At 64.6% G+C, this 14,770-nt stretch overlaps 2 protein-coding genes across 2 annotated transcripts; both read right to left on the minus strand.

Annotated features, from left to right (window-relative positions):
* Nucleotides 1-385: 385 nt before the first annotated feature.
* MST1R (macrophage stimulating 1 receptor) lies at nt 386-7,474 on the minus strand. Its single transcript, XM_036391178.1, is given in 21 exon segments — nt 386-653; nt 730-866; nt 946-1,111; nt 1,207-1,316; nt 1,390-1,571; nt 1,644-1,724; nt 1,809-2,042; nt 2,119-2,211; nt 2,293-2,452; nt 2,529-2,675; nt 2,755-2,982; nt 3,087-3,180; nt 3,323-3,484; nt 3,592-3,707; nt 3,709-3,738; nt 3,825-4,002; nt 4,091-4,260; nt 4,438-4,608; nt 4,686-4,811; nt 4,892-5,080; nt 6,257-7,474. Coding segments are annotated over 21 exon segments (4,260 nt in total).
* Nucleotides 7,475-9,360: 1,886 nt separating this feature from the next.
* MON1A (MON1 homolog A, secretory trafficking associated) lies at nt 9,361-14,581 on the minus strand. The gene is given in 7 exon segments (XM_036391179.2): nt 9,361-10,683; nt 11,140-11,287; nt 11,383-11,743; nt 11,746-12,147; nt 12,340-12,807; nt 13,036-13,177; nt 14,434-14,581. Coding segments are annotated over 6 exon segments (1,647 nt in total). The 5' UTR covers nt 13,163-13,177; nt 14,434-14,581; the 3' UTR covers nt 9,361-10,542.
* Nucleotides 14,582-14,770: the final 189 nt, after the last annotated feature.

Below are 14,770 nucleotides of genomic sequence, written 5' to 3' on the forward strand. Positions count from 1 at the left end.
AGAGGCTGGAAACTCCATGGGAGCCCTGGGAAGGCCAGTCACCCAACAACACCCGCTGGGTATGGGGCCCCACAGCACCTACAGCACCCATTACTATGGGACTGAGCCCCAGACCCCAGAGCACAGACTCATCACTGTGGGGCTGAGCCTCTCACCACCCAGCCAGCGCAGGACTGAGCCCCAGAATCTTGTGGTGTGGAGCTAATCCTGGGGAGCAGCCAGCAGGGTCTGGATGTGAGCCATGGGAGAGCACTCCATGGCACCCAGCTGCCTCCCAGCACCCATCCCATAGGGAGGGTGCCCATAGCATCTGCCTGCACACTGCATCCCTCCTCAGGGGAGTGTGCATGGGGGTCTGGGAGACCCCATGGTGCAGGGAATCCCATCAGCACACAGACGTGTCGTCGTCCTCCTCTTCTTCCTTCTCTTCTTCCTCCTCATTATGTTTATCCTCATCCTCACTATCAGGCAGCTGCCCCGGGGGAGCAGGGGGAAAGGCAGGACCCCAGTCCAGGTTGGTGTAGGTGACAGTCAGGTTGACATAGTGCTCACCATCCAGCGTGGCCAGGACACGCTCCAGCTCACCCACCAGCCCAGTGAAGGACGGCCTCTCCTCGGGCGCCGGCGCCCAGCAGCTCAGCATCACCCTGTACCTGCAGCCACACCCCAGTCAGTGCTGGCAGCCCCCAGGACAGCCCCTGCCACCCTGCCCACCCCAACTGCACTCACAGGGTGTCGGGGCAGTGAGAGGGCTGTGGCAGGCGTCTCCCCTGCAGCAGGTAGTGGGTCATGTCGTAGGGGTCCACCCCGGCGTACGGCGCTGCCCCGCGTGTCAGCAGCTCCCACATGAGCACCCCGAAGGACCACTGCCGAGCAGAGAGCTGCCATGGGCGCACAGGCAGGATGGAGACGGGGGATGGGATGGGGAGGGGGGGTCATGCCTACCACATCAGACTTGGTGGTGAATTTTTGGGTCTGGAGGCTCTCCAGCGCCATCCACTTGACAGGCAGCTTGGCGTGGCGGTGCTGCTGGATGCTGTAGTACCCCTTGCCAAACACGTCCCGCGCCAGCCCAAAGTCAGCCACCTTTACCGTCAGCGTCTCGTCCAGCCTGCAGGACACCAGGTGGAGGTGGGGACTCCTGGGCACCCCCAGACCCAGGCAGGTACCCTGGGGGGGAGGTCTGGGGGGCACAACCACACTTACATGCAGTTCCTGGCTGCCAGGTCTCGATGCACAAACTTCTTCTGGGCCAGGTACTCCATGCCCAGGGCCACCTGCAGCCCGAAGCCGATGAGCTCCTTCATTGTGGGGCTCTGTGAGTTGGGAGTGGTGAGCATGGAGACCTTGGCACCCATCACTTCCCACCCACCTTGGGGTACCCCCTACCCGCTCCTGGCTGCGGATGAACTGGCGCAGGTCCCCATGGCGCATGTAGGGCAGGACGACAAGGGGCAGCCCGTGGCGGGGCAGGCACACCCCCAGCAGCGAGAGCACCTGCGGGTGGTGGAAGCTCTTCATGAGGATGCCCTCGCGCAGGAACTCCTCCACCTCCTCCAGGTCCGTGATGCCTGCGGAGAGCCGAGCTGTGGCCGTGCTGCTGCTGTGCCATGGGAGCACGCACGGGAGGGGGAGCTACTCACGGTGCAGGGACTTGACAGCGCAGTGCAGGTCCCCCAGCAGAGGGTCCGTGTAGGTGCCATGGTAGACGCTGCCAAAGTGCCCTGCAGGGATGGGTGGCACAAAGCTGGCACCACACACATTGGGCAGGTGAGGCCACAGCCAAATCAGGGGTGCCAAAGAGTCACCTTTGCCGATGACCTGGTGGCGGTGGGTGACAAGCCGCTCCTCGGGGATGAGAATGTCCTTCACTTCCTCCAGCAGCTCCGGCCGCAGATCCTCCAGGCAGCAGGATGTGGCCCTGAGCAGGGGCATGGGGGATCCCCCGCCCGCCGCACCAGCCCCAGCACTGCCATTGGCACCGGCGCCGGTGACTCGTGTGCGGGGCCCCACGGGCCCGGGAGTGCCTGCTGTGTTCAGCACTGCCGGGACAGGCAGAGGCGGGGTGAGGGCTGGCAGCACCCAACACCCCGCCACCCACCGGCGACACCCACTTACCCAGCACCTCTCTGTAGTCCACGCCAGGGCGCTGGGTGGTGACGGGGGGGTCGCTGCGGCCGGGCTGTGCCAGCAGCTCCAGGTTCTCCGTACCTGCAGGCAGCAATGGGGTGGGTATGGGGTGGCGTGGCAGGGTCTGGGGGCATCAGGGTGCCCGACGAGCACGGCACTCACCCCGCCTCTTCTTCCAGCGCCAGCGGAACAGCACGGCAGCCAGGATGCAGCAGAGCAGGAAGGTGATGCCGGTGCCCAGAGCCAGGCTGGCGGCCAGGTCCAGCGATGTGGGGGGGGACAGAACCCAGCCCAGCGCCTGACAGGCTCCGTTCACACAGATCTGGAGGATCAGGGGCTCAGCAGGGATGGGGTGGGGGACACTGGGGCGGGTGATTGCCCACCCGGGGGGTTCCTACCTCCACAGGGGCCCCTGCAGGGGGCAGGCGCAGCTCGCGGGGCAGGCGGCATGTCACCTCGTTCTTCAGGACGCTGGGGTGGCAGTCCAGGCCCCCCACCGTCATGGTGATGTTCATGCAGGTGGCCACGGCATCCAGCCCCAGATGCTGCCCAGAGAGAGCACCGTGAGCTCGGGGGTCCTGGCAGTGGAACCCCTGCTCCGGCTCACCCCACTGCCCCACGTACGTGCACTTCGATCTCATCCTCGCCAGGCTTGAGGCGGAGCCGCCTGCCCTCCTGCTCCAAGGAGTACACCTTGGGCCGGGAGTAGTAGCGGAGGCGGAAGAGCCAGCGGCCGTCGGCGCCATCCAGCAGCACGCTCAGGTTCCCCAGCACCACCTCCACGTTGCTCTCGAAGGGGAAGGCTGGGCTGCGGCACAGCAGCCGGTCCGGTGCCAGCGGGTCCTTACACTCCTGTAGGCAGGGAGATGCTGAGCTGGGCTCGGGATGTGCCCGGGGGATTGCCCAGGTGGGGTGGGCAGGGCCGGGGGACGATGGCCCCACACTCCGGTGCTTACTGTGGCTTGGGTAACCACACCAGCGGCTTCAAAGCGGATCTTGGCGCGATACACGGAGTCCAGGTGGGTGCCGATGATGGTGAGCAGCGAGCCCCTACAGTAGGCAGGGATCAGGTTCCCCGGGGTGCACATGGCCCCCAGAGTGCTTGCAATTGCCAGCACCTCGTCCAGCCCAGCCAGGGCAGTGGCAGGACAGGGCTATCCCTCAGCCCGGGTAAGGGAGCCCACGCACTCACTCATAGCTGCAGCTGGGGACGATGGCGGATACGGCGGGGTCAGGGCGGTACTGGAAGGGCACGGGGGCCGGGAACTCCTCCCCGTCGATCCACAGGGCGACCCGGGCTGCGCCCAGGCCACCGGCGGCGGGAGCCGTGCATTGGACTGTCCCATTGTCCTGCCTGGAGACACGACAGCCGTGGCTGGGGGGACAGCGGGACTGCAGGGACTCCCCGTGCCCGTCCCGTGCTGGGGACCCTGCAGTGCCAGGTGCAGGGCAGGGGTGTACCTGGGCTGCCCACTCAGGGCACACTCGGAGCCATTGACCATCACCCGCCAGCTGCTCCCTGCTGAGAGGTGTTTGCCACGGAGTGAGAGGTGGGTGCCACCCCGCCGGGGGCCGAACAGGGGGGTGCAGGGCACTGACGTGGGGCTCCTGAGCAGAGATGGGGTCAGTGGGATGGGTGAGTGAGCCAAACCCCCCCCGACCCTGCCAGGGGCACTGCCAGTGTGGAACCGTACCACGAAGACGAAGCCTCCGAGGGTGGCGGAGCCGTAGACTCGGAAGCCAGAGGCTCTGGCAGGCTCCTCCACAGTGAGCACCACGTCGGCTGGGCCCCCCAGGGCTGCCGGGCCCCCCGGCTCCAGCTCACACACCAGCACATCCACAAACTCCTTGCGGCGCGAGGTGGGCAGGGGTCTGTGGGACAGTGATGGGGATCAGCCCTAGGCCGGGGGCAGCCCCAGAGCCCTCCCTGCAGCTGTTCTCTCCCAGCACCGCTGCACACCTGATGCTCTCGCTCTCCTCTGGCAGCACGGTGCAGCCTCGCCATCCCACTGCCACCCGGCAGGCGCCGCGGGGGCTGCGGCCGGGGTCGGGGTCCAAGCGGGAGCGGAAGGTCATTCCACAGAGTGTCACCCGTGTCCGACCCTGCAGCGGGGCGCTCCGGGGATGGAACTGTGGGAGAGGCACCTGTGTCACCCCAAAGTGCAGTGACTGTTGTGGGTCCAGAAATACCTTCTCTGAGGAACACAACACCCATCCCAGGGAGGGGGTCCCACCCCCATTTGCCACGTCCCTCCCCATCCGAATGCTTGGAGCTGTGAGGAGCAGGGGGACACAGCGCAGACCTACGTCGGTGAGGACGGGCGGGCAGCTGTCCTGGACCCAGTGGCTGGGGCACTCGTGGCGGTGCCTGCACCCATCCCCACACCAGCCACAGCCCATGAAGCGCTCGGCCCGCAGGCAGCGCTGGCACGTGGAGAAGTGGCGACAGCCAGGGCCAGTGACGTTCAGGAGCCACACCTGGGGACAGAGAGTGGAGGTGAGGGGGACACATGGAGCTCCATGCCCACCCTATGACCCTCAGAGCCCCCACTCACCTTGGTGCCAGCAGTGAAGAACAGCGAGCGGCTTTGCAGCCCCATGGCACCTCGCACTGGCCCCGGCTCGCCCAGGGAGAAGTTGGACAAGGTCAGAAGGTAGGAGCTGGAGCGCTGGAGCACCATCTGCAGCAGGGCAGAGCAGGGTGCTGAGCATACCCCACAGCCTGCCAGGACCTGCCATCCCACCCGACCCCCCATCCCACCTGGAAGACGCGTCCTTCTGCTGTGCCCAGGTGGGCCACAGTGACGTCTCCTATGGCAGTGACGAAGAGGGAGGTGAGGAGGACACCTGTCAGCTGCCCGTTGAACAGGTCCACTTTGTGGGAGGCAGCAGGGACAAGGGTGGGCTGATCCCAGCAGCTGGTGTTGACCACCGGTGCTGAGAGGTTCACCTGTGGCCAAACATGGGGTGAGTGACTTGAAGCTGGCCCTGGCACCCCGACTCCCACACCCTCACAGGTAGGCACTAGCTTGATTTGTGAGATATTTTGGGGCAGCACCAGATTGCTTAAGTTCCCCTCCAGGCTGGGAAAATTTTGGAGAATAAACCACATTGGCAGGCCTTCCCTCAGTCCCTCATGTGGCGTCAGATCCTGCCCTCCCTTCCCACCCCATCTGGATGTAGTTACTCGTGCTGGCACTACAGGATGCTCACTCCAACCCCAGTGTTCCCCGAGCCCTGGAGCTCAGCAAGGGGCTGGGGTGGAAGAGGGACACCAGGAGCCATGGGGTCCCCACAGGACACTCCCAATGCAGAGGGGCTCAGGTCCCCTCTGAGTTTCTCGTGCTACAGTGTGAGTCAGCGGCAGTGAGCTGTCTGCCCTGTGCAGGAAGAGGAGGGGATTTGGCTGCACCTTGCCCTGAGCCTGGCTGAAGACACCAAAACTCATGTCATGTGCTGGGATGAGGAGGCCCTGCCAGGGTGCCCACCCATCTGCATCCTGGCCATGCCAGGGCTTGTACCTGGGACACGGTGTTCCTGCCCCGCGGCCGTGGCAGACGAGGAACCCCGGTGACTAATTGCACTTCCGCCTGCGGTTTATTTGCCCAGAGAAGGCGGTGGCTGGGCCTGGGGGACAAGGCAGGAGCAGCCTGCACCTCACACATCCAGCCTGCCAAGCACCGAGGCCCCATGGCTTTCCCACCCCCCACACATAAACAAGATGGAGAGGGTGGCTGGGGTCCAGGGACAGTCACCACGGGGGCTGGAGTCGAGGCTGCCGGGCAGGCCATACCAGGAGAGGAATTGGCCCAACGCATGACAAGTGGCAGTGTGCCCATGTGATAGCACATGTACCATGGGGGGCTCACAGGATCCCCACCCTCACCCGGCCTCCTCGGTGCAGCTGCCAGAACGCAGCAGCCCCCGCAGTAGGTAGTGGGTGGATGCTGGGCTGACTCACACCTGGATGATACCGCTCTCCCCCTGCCCTGCCCTGCCCTGCCCTACCCCACCCCACCATCCACCCCGCTACACCAGCGTTTCCCAGCTCCTGAACCCACTTTCCCACATCCCAGCCAACCCCCAGGGTCCCCAGGCAGGATGCGGCGCAGGGTGGAGCACTCACATTGTGTGGGCAGTACTCCACCGGCTGGAAGAAACTGAGCCCCCGCAGCAGCGGCTGGTGCCCGGTACCGCAGCACTTCTTCATGCCCTCCTCCATGGCCTGATTGAGGAGGCGCAGGGGGAAGGCACAGACGGCCGAGTTCTCCTGTGGCACCGGGCTCTCGGGCCGGCTCTCGGCGAAGGCACCGAAGAGCACCGTGTCGGTGTCGTTGATGCCGAGGTCGCGGGCCAGCCGTGCACCGGGCCGGGCAGTGTGGGCTGCCTGCAGCACATTGTAGGCGATGTCCCTCTCAGCATCCTCCTCGCCGCTGCGCCGGCGCCGGCGCTTGGACTCAAAGCGGCAGTCGAGGACGAGCTCGCGGTAGCGGCGGAGGTGACGCTCGTGGGTGCTGAGCCGCGCCAGGCGCGTGTGGTACGCGGCTGATCCCGGCCGCTCCGGCTGCACCATCAGGAAATACACGTGGTCCCCGTCGGCAAAGGAGTGCACGTAGTGGATGGTGTAGTTGTCGCGGTATTGTGGCAACACCGTCAGCCACTGGAAGTCATTTGAAAAGCCATCCAAGGTACCCTTCAGGCGTCGGATGGACACCGACTGTGGGCTGTACCGTGCTGCCACACTGCTGTCGATGGTGGAGCCGAGGTAGAAGACAGAGGCGTAGGAGGTGGCCACCACAGTGGCACTGGTCCCCAGTGGGCTGACCACACAGTCAGGGCAGAAGGCAGGGCTGTTGCCCATGGCCGAGTACAGGCAGTGTGTGGCTGTGATGGCCACCTTACCGTCCCGCACCTCCAGCTGGTGCTGATAGCACAGCCCATGCTGTGCCGTGCCACAGCTGTACAGCCATGGCTCCAGTGGGTCCAGCACCAACAGGACATTGTCCGTGTCCTCAGGGCCATCTGTGGTGACTGGGCACAGGCGACAGATCTCACAGTTAGCACTGCCCACTGGGCCGGTGACAAGGATGGAGAGCAGGCGCAGCTTGGGGCTGACCAAAAGGATGCGGTTGCGGACGGCCACAAAGGCAGCGACTGGGCCATCGGAGTCAGTGAAGACAGCAACATTCTGGATGGGGCTGCCAGCATCGAGGCTGGGCAGTGTGTAAGGGATGGAGAAGTTCCTGGTGGAGCTGTAAGGGATGCGGGGACACTGCCAGGCACCAGCACCCAGCAGGGCCAGGGCGAGCAGCAGCCAGAGGCACACACAGCACGACAGGCCCATGCTGTGCAGTGCCACTGGTGTAGAGTTATCGATGGTGCTCAGCACCCAGCAGGCTCAGAACGTATGGAGGATGGGCCACCATTGCATCTGCCAAAATAAAAAAGGAAGGGCTTTACACACTTATTTTAGGTGAGGACCCGGGCACAGCCACAGCCGGGTGTCAGTTGGGGCTGCCAGGGTTCCCAAGGGCCAGATGACGATGGGTAGTGCCGAGGGAGGATCAGTCACACCAAACTTCTTCCGAAATACCATGAGTAGGAGGTGATGCCAAGCTGCCTGTGGCAGAGGGACAAATCCTGCCTTCTGCCACCTACAGACACTGCCTGTCACCCCGGGGCATCTCTGCCCTGCAATGACCCATTCCGGGGACTGGGATAGGGACCCTCCCTGCCCCCGGGACAGCAACGGGGACTGGGGATCCCTGCGGGACTAGGACAAGGCCCCCGCCAACCTCCCAGGACTGGAACCCTGAACTACCCCCGGCCTCCACCCCCGGCCCCGCCGCAGCTCACCAGGTCCGGGATCTCCACTGGCTCCGGCTGCCCCCGCCCCATCCGTCCGGTCCGGTCCGGTCCGATCCGAGCGGTGCCGAGCGGCAGGGCGCTCACCTGGGCGCTGCCGTGCCGTGCGGTGCCGTGCCGTGTCGGGACAGGGCGGAGCGGAGCGGGGCCGGGACGGAGCAGGCGAGGCGGGACGGGACGGGGCGGGACGGGGTGGGCGGGTCCTGCCCCCGCGCCGCCCGGGGCTCCCCGAGGGCCGGCACCGGCACACGCAGCCCGGGGGTGTGCGGGGGACAAGGAGATCGGGGTACCGCTGGGCACTGCCGGGGAGACAGGCACGGCTGGGCACGGTGCCCGAGAGGCGCACGGCTCTGAGTCGGGGCCGCTGATCGGAACACGGATGCAGGGCTGGCGCTCCGCCTCGCTGCCCGCTGCAGGTCCGGGGGGCCGTCGGGGGTTCCCCGTGGCTGGGAGGTGGCTGCCAGCAGCATCCCTGGGTATGAGTGGGGTCCTGCATGCCGGTACCCCGTGGCCCCTCGGCCGCAGCACCCAGCCCCGCTGCCACAAGGACAGCTGACACTGCGACACATGGAATGGAAATTGCCGCTTCCCGCGGCAGCACCCCGTTCGCTGCTCGCTTCCAGGCCAAAAGGGCACCTTGAAGGTGCGGCAGGCTCAGCACCGAAGTTTCCAGCTGGGAGAAAAGAGCAGGGCTGGGGGAGCCACAGCTTTGCCAGGGCAGCTGTGAGGGTTATTTCTGTTGTGCCCATTCTGTGTCTCATGTCCCTTTCCTCCCTGGTTGCCAGCGGTGGCAGGAGGTGCCAGCACCTCTGGGAGTGACTGCAGAGTTCGTAGGGATGTGGGGAGATCTTTACATCCCGATCCATGCATGGATTTGCCCTCCAAGTGCCCTGCTGCCCTCAGACAGGCCCGTGAACCCCAGCTTTGCACATGGACCTTTCCTCCAGGTGAGCGCGGTGCTGGGGACTTTGGTCCCAGGAGCGGCTGGCCTGCCGAAAGTGCCCTGTGCCTGCCGCCTGGCCAGCCCCGGCCCCCCAGGCTCCCGCCCCGTGTTGTGCAAGGCCCGGCAGTTCTGCTGGCTCCGGGCCTTACCCAAGAGCTCCTTCCTCCGGCTGCGCCTCTCGGTTTCGACATGAGCTGGCCGTGGCCAGCTCAGCCCGGAGACTTTGCCGCTCCCAATCTCCAGTCAGCGCCGCCTCCTGCCAGCACAACCCCGGCAGCCCCGCACCACTCCCAGGCAGCTTTCCTGGCTCCCAGCAGATCCCCGGGGCTGGACTGCACCGTACCAAACTTGGAGCAAACTTCCTGCCCAGCTTGGTCATCCCCCCACCCCAGTGAACATACAGGAATGCGACAAGACTCAACTTAGGGTCCAGATAATGTTTATGAGCAAAGACAAGCGATTACACTCTGGCAGGAGCATAAATACAGGAGCAGATCCCTGTGCTAGCTCTGCCGGATCCTTCCCAGCTCCCTCTGTGCAGGGTGTCACCCTGATGGCTCTGCCCCTCCTCAGACACCTATTCCAGCACTATTCAGACAGACCCAAAACATGGAGTCGGGCCATTCACAGGTGCTCAGCCCCACACCAGTGCCTGGGGTGGCCAGGGAGGTGGAGGAAGCTCAGCATAGCTGGCTTGAGAGGCTGGGTTTGGGGGACAGGTGCTCCCGTGCCAAGGGGAAAACTCTTAATGGGCTGGGGAGCTCCATGGCCCTGTACTGGGAGGGGTCTCCAAGGAGATGTGCTTGAGCTGCCCCTTTAGGATCCATTACCCACAGCCAGAACCACGAGCCCACAAGCAGCGTGACAAACACCTCAGCACCTTGGCTCTCTGGAGCTCCCGTGTCCCTGTGGTGAGGTGGGCAGGACCCTGCTGACCCACCCTGCCTGCCAGCATCCCCAGGGACAGACATCCTTTTCACAGCCACAGTGGGAAGGGTCCAGGCTCATACAGATGCCAAGGGGGCAAACCCGCTCTGGGACTGCAGAGGCTCCCTGGCACTTGGGGGGTCCAGATCCCCCAAGGCAGGGAGAGGAGCAGTGTGTGCCCCAGGCCAGCCCTGTCCCTCGCCTGGACAGTGTCACCCGCCATCTGCGGGCACAGCAACATAGGGCTCCCCTGAGTGCTGCCACATCTCCCTTGGGGACCCCCACCCTTGGCACAGCCACAGGATGTCAGAGAAGGGAGGTGCCAGGCACAGCAAGCAGGACCCTGGGGCTCTGCTCACCTCTAGTAACCTGGGGTACCAGCAGCCCCACTCCAGGACCCTCACAACAAAGGATGGAGCTGAGGACTGTGGAGGAAGAGCAGGCCCCCCAGCTGGGGCACTGCCTGCAGCTGAGAGAAAGTCCTGTTCATCCCCTTCCCTTTCCTGTGCACCCCATCTCTACCAACCAGGCTGGACAGTCCTGCAGGTGGGGTTTCCCTGTGCTCTGGGGTCCCACCATGCCCTCTCCCCTGGACACACAGCCCGGAAATCCCTGGGAATGGGCTCCCCAGCACAGCGGGGGCTCTCCCAGCTGCCTCCATGCCCTGGGTGATGCCCTCAGTACGTCTGGGGCGTGAGGATGAAGAGTCGGTCTTCCTCCTTGCGGATCCACTTCATGAGCTTGTTGACAGCATTGATGGCGCCAGCCTTGGTCCCCAGGGGACTGTAGCATACGTAGAGCTCAAAGGCATTGGTTACCTGGGAGAAGGACAGGACATATGCTGGGACCAGGACTGTGCCCCACTTGGGACTGGCACTCCTTCTTCCCCCCATGGGCTACCAGCAGTGGGCAGAGGGGCTCCAGTGCAGGGACACAAAGTGGCAGTGTGGTATCCTAAATGGGTGGCATCTGGTTTGCTCAGAAGTGGGAGAGCCAAACCCTGGGGTTTGCCCCACAGTGGGTTTTTCTCTACAGCACTGAGTTCACAACAGGACATGGCACAGCCCTTGGTGCTGGAATTCACCAGATCCCACTGCTACCCCTGCCTGTCCCTCCCTCACACAGGGGCAAGCTCACCCCCAAAAGGACCATATACATATGCTGGGGTCCTCCCTGGGGACCACGGAGCTGGTGCTGTGCAGTGTTACCACCCCCTTTCCCCACCCTGCAGGACCACAAAAGACAGGCTCACCAAACCCCACCAACAGCCTTACCCACGCCAGGAGGTTCTCGCGGGGGCCTGTGAAATAGATGTTCTTCAAGGGCCGTGAAGAGTTGTGGGCCCGACTGTGCAGGTACTGGTAAAGCCCCAAGAGCCTCTCCTTCTCCTCCTCCTGCACGTAGGGAGCCTCAATCTCGGGGCTGCAGGAACACAGCACCCCATTAACCCACTGGAGAAGGGGCTTGGCCCATGCCACATGCCACAGCCTTGGCCCAGCGCTTCCCCAGGGCCTCACCTGGTGAAGAGCCCGGAGCTCTTGGACTTGTAGATGAAGTGCCGGAGGTCAGGGATGCCCACCTGGGCAACGCTGTAGAAGGGGGTGCGCAGGGCCTCGTGCAGAGCGTGCTGCACCCCCCGCCGCCGCAGGCGCTCCTGGAAGCGCCGCTTGCAGTCGGACACGGTGAAGAAGTCCTCACGGTCAGTGGAGACCAGCAGCAGGCACAGGTCCATCTCCTGCTCCAGGTAGGAGATGTGGGCGTGGAAGAAACCGCTGGAGTTGAACTTAGGGAGGCAAATGGGAGTCCAGGCTTCACCCTCCCGGAAAGAGGAAGAAGAGCTGATGAGGTTGAAGAGCAGATGGAGGTCAATGGGGTGAGGAACTGATCCTTCTTCCTCACGAGAGACACCAGCTGGTTCCCAGACAGCAGAATGGAAAAGACCAGGCTCTTGGCCTTGGCTTGCTGCAGGCTGCTGCTGACAGCGTCCCGGACGCTGGCGGCCAGGGGCAGGCAGCGCACAGCGCCCATCAGGAAGCTGGGGTCATGGGCCATGAGGTCCAGCAGGTTGTCGGTGATGCGCTCGGAGCCAGCCAGAAGCCGGCGCAGGTCATAGTTCTGCTTCTGCTGGAAGATGTGGTTGAGCTGGGTCCAGGTGAGCAGGCTCAGAATCTGGTAGTAGATGTAGAGCAGCTCGTGGGCAATCTCCTGCTCCGACTGCCGGGTGCGTGCCACTGCCACCAGCACCAGCGGGCTCCTCCGCACGAAGACCACCTTGTAGCCATCTGCTTGGGAGGGAGTCCCCGGGGGGCCGGGGGCAGACCTGTGAGCCTGGCTCCCCAGGGCTACAGCCAGGCTGCAGCCTCTCCCCCCAGCAACCCGTCTGTCCCTGGGGACAGATGACATGGCCCGTGGTGGCAGGCACATAGATGGGCAGGCTGTGACCCCCCCCATCCCCTTCCCCCCCAGGGCGGTACCTGCATGGATGGACCGGATGGCGTTTTTCTCGGCCTCCAGGAAGGACACCAGGGCCATCATGACACCCATGGTGCTGGACAGGGCCTCCTCAGAGCCATAGCGGGAGTACACGGGCTTGCCCGCCTCGCTCAGCACGAAGACGTGCTTCCGGTGCGAGCGCCAGGCATCCATGGTCACGTCCTCCTCCTCCTTCCCTGACAGCACCGAGTCGCGCCGGGTGGTCTGCGGGGATGGCTCCAGCTTCCCCTCCTTGCCTGCCCTCATCTCCTCGTCCAGGTCGAGGGCCATGCCCGTGAGCTGCGTGCTCAGCTCGCTGAAGTCCTTGCTGATCTGCTCCATGCTGCTCTGCTCGGCCGGCTCCCCCCGCCTCTCCTCTGGGCTCCGCGCCGCGGCCGCCCCGTCCTCAGGACTGGTCAGGTCCTCGTAGGAGCGGGTGTGCACGAACATGGCTCCCTCCTGGCCTGCCCCTGGGAACAGCGGCCGTGCAGCATCCATCCATGTGTCCCCCATGTGGGGGAAGAATGCACAGGGGACCTGACTCCTCTCCCCATCCTGCAGCACTTTGTGGGTGTGGGTCCTGCTGGTGATGAGTGGGCCCATCTCCCCCTGCCCACAGGGCTGTGGAGGTCCCAGCCCACATGAGGAACTGCTCTTTCCCCCCCTTGCTTCCCCCTTTGGTGAGCTGTGCTCCATACCTGGCTCCGTGCCCTGTGCCAGCCCCGGCGTGGGGCTCTCGGACCTCTCTGTGTGCTGCCCATCTCCTGGCGCCAGGGACCCATTGGGGACTTCCCAGCTTTTCTTCTTATGGACATCTGCAGCCATTCCTCGGGGCAGGACCTGCATGTGATCCACAGTGTCACCCCTGTGTCCCCTCACTTTTAAAGCAGGCCCTGAACTGCTCTGCTCTCCAGCGGGGCCAGGCCAGCACCCGTGGCCCAATCCCGCTGGCTCAGCAGGCAGCTCCGAGCCCTGGTGAGATGTCAGGAAAGCTGCTCTAATCCAGCAGGATTTCCTCTCTCACACAGCCCCAGCTCTTTCCAGGCCCCTGGCCACGGCACCTTTCATCCAGGCTTGGCCCCGATTTCCCCTGTGAAAGCTGCTCAGGCTCCCTGTGCAGCGAGGGGGAAGGGCCACGGCCCTGGATGGGGCCTGTCCCCACACCTGAGATCCCAGAGGCCTCGTGTTTGCAAAGGGAGGGGTTTATGACCCTCCTGGGACCGGGTTAGGTGGCTGCCATGGATGAGGCTGGTGACACTCCTTGTGAGTTGGCACATTTGGCATCAGCCCAGGAGCTGGGTGCCCTCCCCAGCAGAGGCCATGCCTCTAGCCTGCTCCTTCCTCCCTTCCCTGAGAGAAAACCAGCCCAAAAGTGAGCACAAGTAAAAGCAACAGGAGGCAGGCAGGCTGGTGAGGAGCCTGTGCCTCTGAACCTGGCTGCTGGGGAAATTCACGGACCCTGGGCTCTGCTCTGTGCCCCGGCACACCTCCTGCTCCCAAATCCAATCCCACTAACGCTGCACCTGGGGGAGTCAGACCAGACCCCACAAAGTCCTGTGACAGCCCTGAGTGGATCAGGGCCCTGTTCTTACCTGGGGGAGCTCATGCAGCCCCCACCCCCAAACCTGTGACAGCTCTGGAGGTGTTGAGGAACTGGCTCAAAGGTCCTTTGACTTTGGAGTCAGAGCTCCGTTGTCCCCTGGGGGGCTAAATCCTCACCCCACAAAACCTTGTGACAGCTCTGGAGAGTACTGGGGAACAGATAAGGGCTCTGTCCTCATCTGGAAGAGTCTGTGACAGCCCTGGAGAGTGCCGGGGAGCTTTCTGGGACCCCCTCCGTACCTGGGGGAGCCAGACACCCCACTAAAATCCTGTGACAGCCCCGGAGGGTGCCGGGGAGTGGATCAGGGCCCCGTCCTCACCTTTCCTCCTCACCCTGCTGACCTTCCCGGGGGCGAGATTCACCCCAGGAGCCCCCCGGCCCAGCACGGACCCACCCCGACCCTTCCCCCTCCGGCGCTGAGGTGTCACCGCTCCTCAGCCCCAACACGACCCAGGCCCAGGACCCCCCTTAATGACAACGCGCAGGGACCCACCTCCGCGGCTCCTCCCGGGGCCGCCCTGCAGCCCCCCGGGCACAGCCTAGGCGGGTCGGAAAAGGGCCCGGAGCCGGCGGCGGGCGGTCACCTCCCGCCCTACCGCCGGTCCCGGCCCCGACCGCGGCGACACCCCCGCCATCGCGGCGACCCGCCGCGGGGCATCATGGGTGTTGTAGGCGGTGCGCTCCAAGAGGGATCACAGGAGTTGTAGTCCGTGAGCCCAAAGGACACGGCTGAGAAGGGGCGGCAGGAACGGGGAGATAGAGACTACAATTCCCAGCATCCGCTGGGTACCCCAGGGGGAGGACGGAGCCGGAAGTTCCGGGTTCTCGCC

The sequence above is a fragment of the Molothrus ater genome, chromosome 11 (genome assembly GCF_012460135.2).
Source record: "Molothrus ater isolate BHLD 08-10-18 breed brown headed cowbird chromosome 11, BPBGC_Mater_1.1, whole genome shotgun sequence".
NCBI lineage: Eukaryota > Metazoa > Chordata > Aves > Passeriformes > Icteridae > Molothrus > Molothrus ater.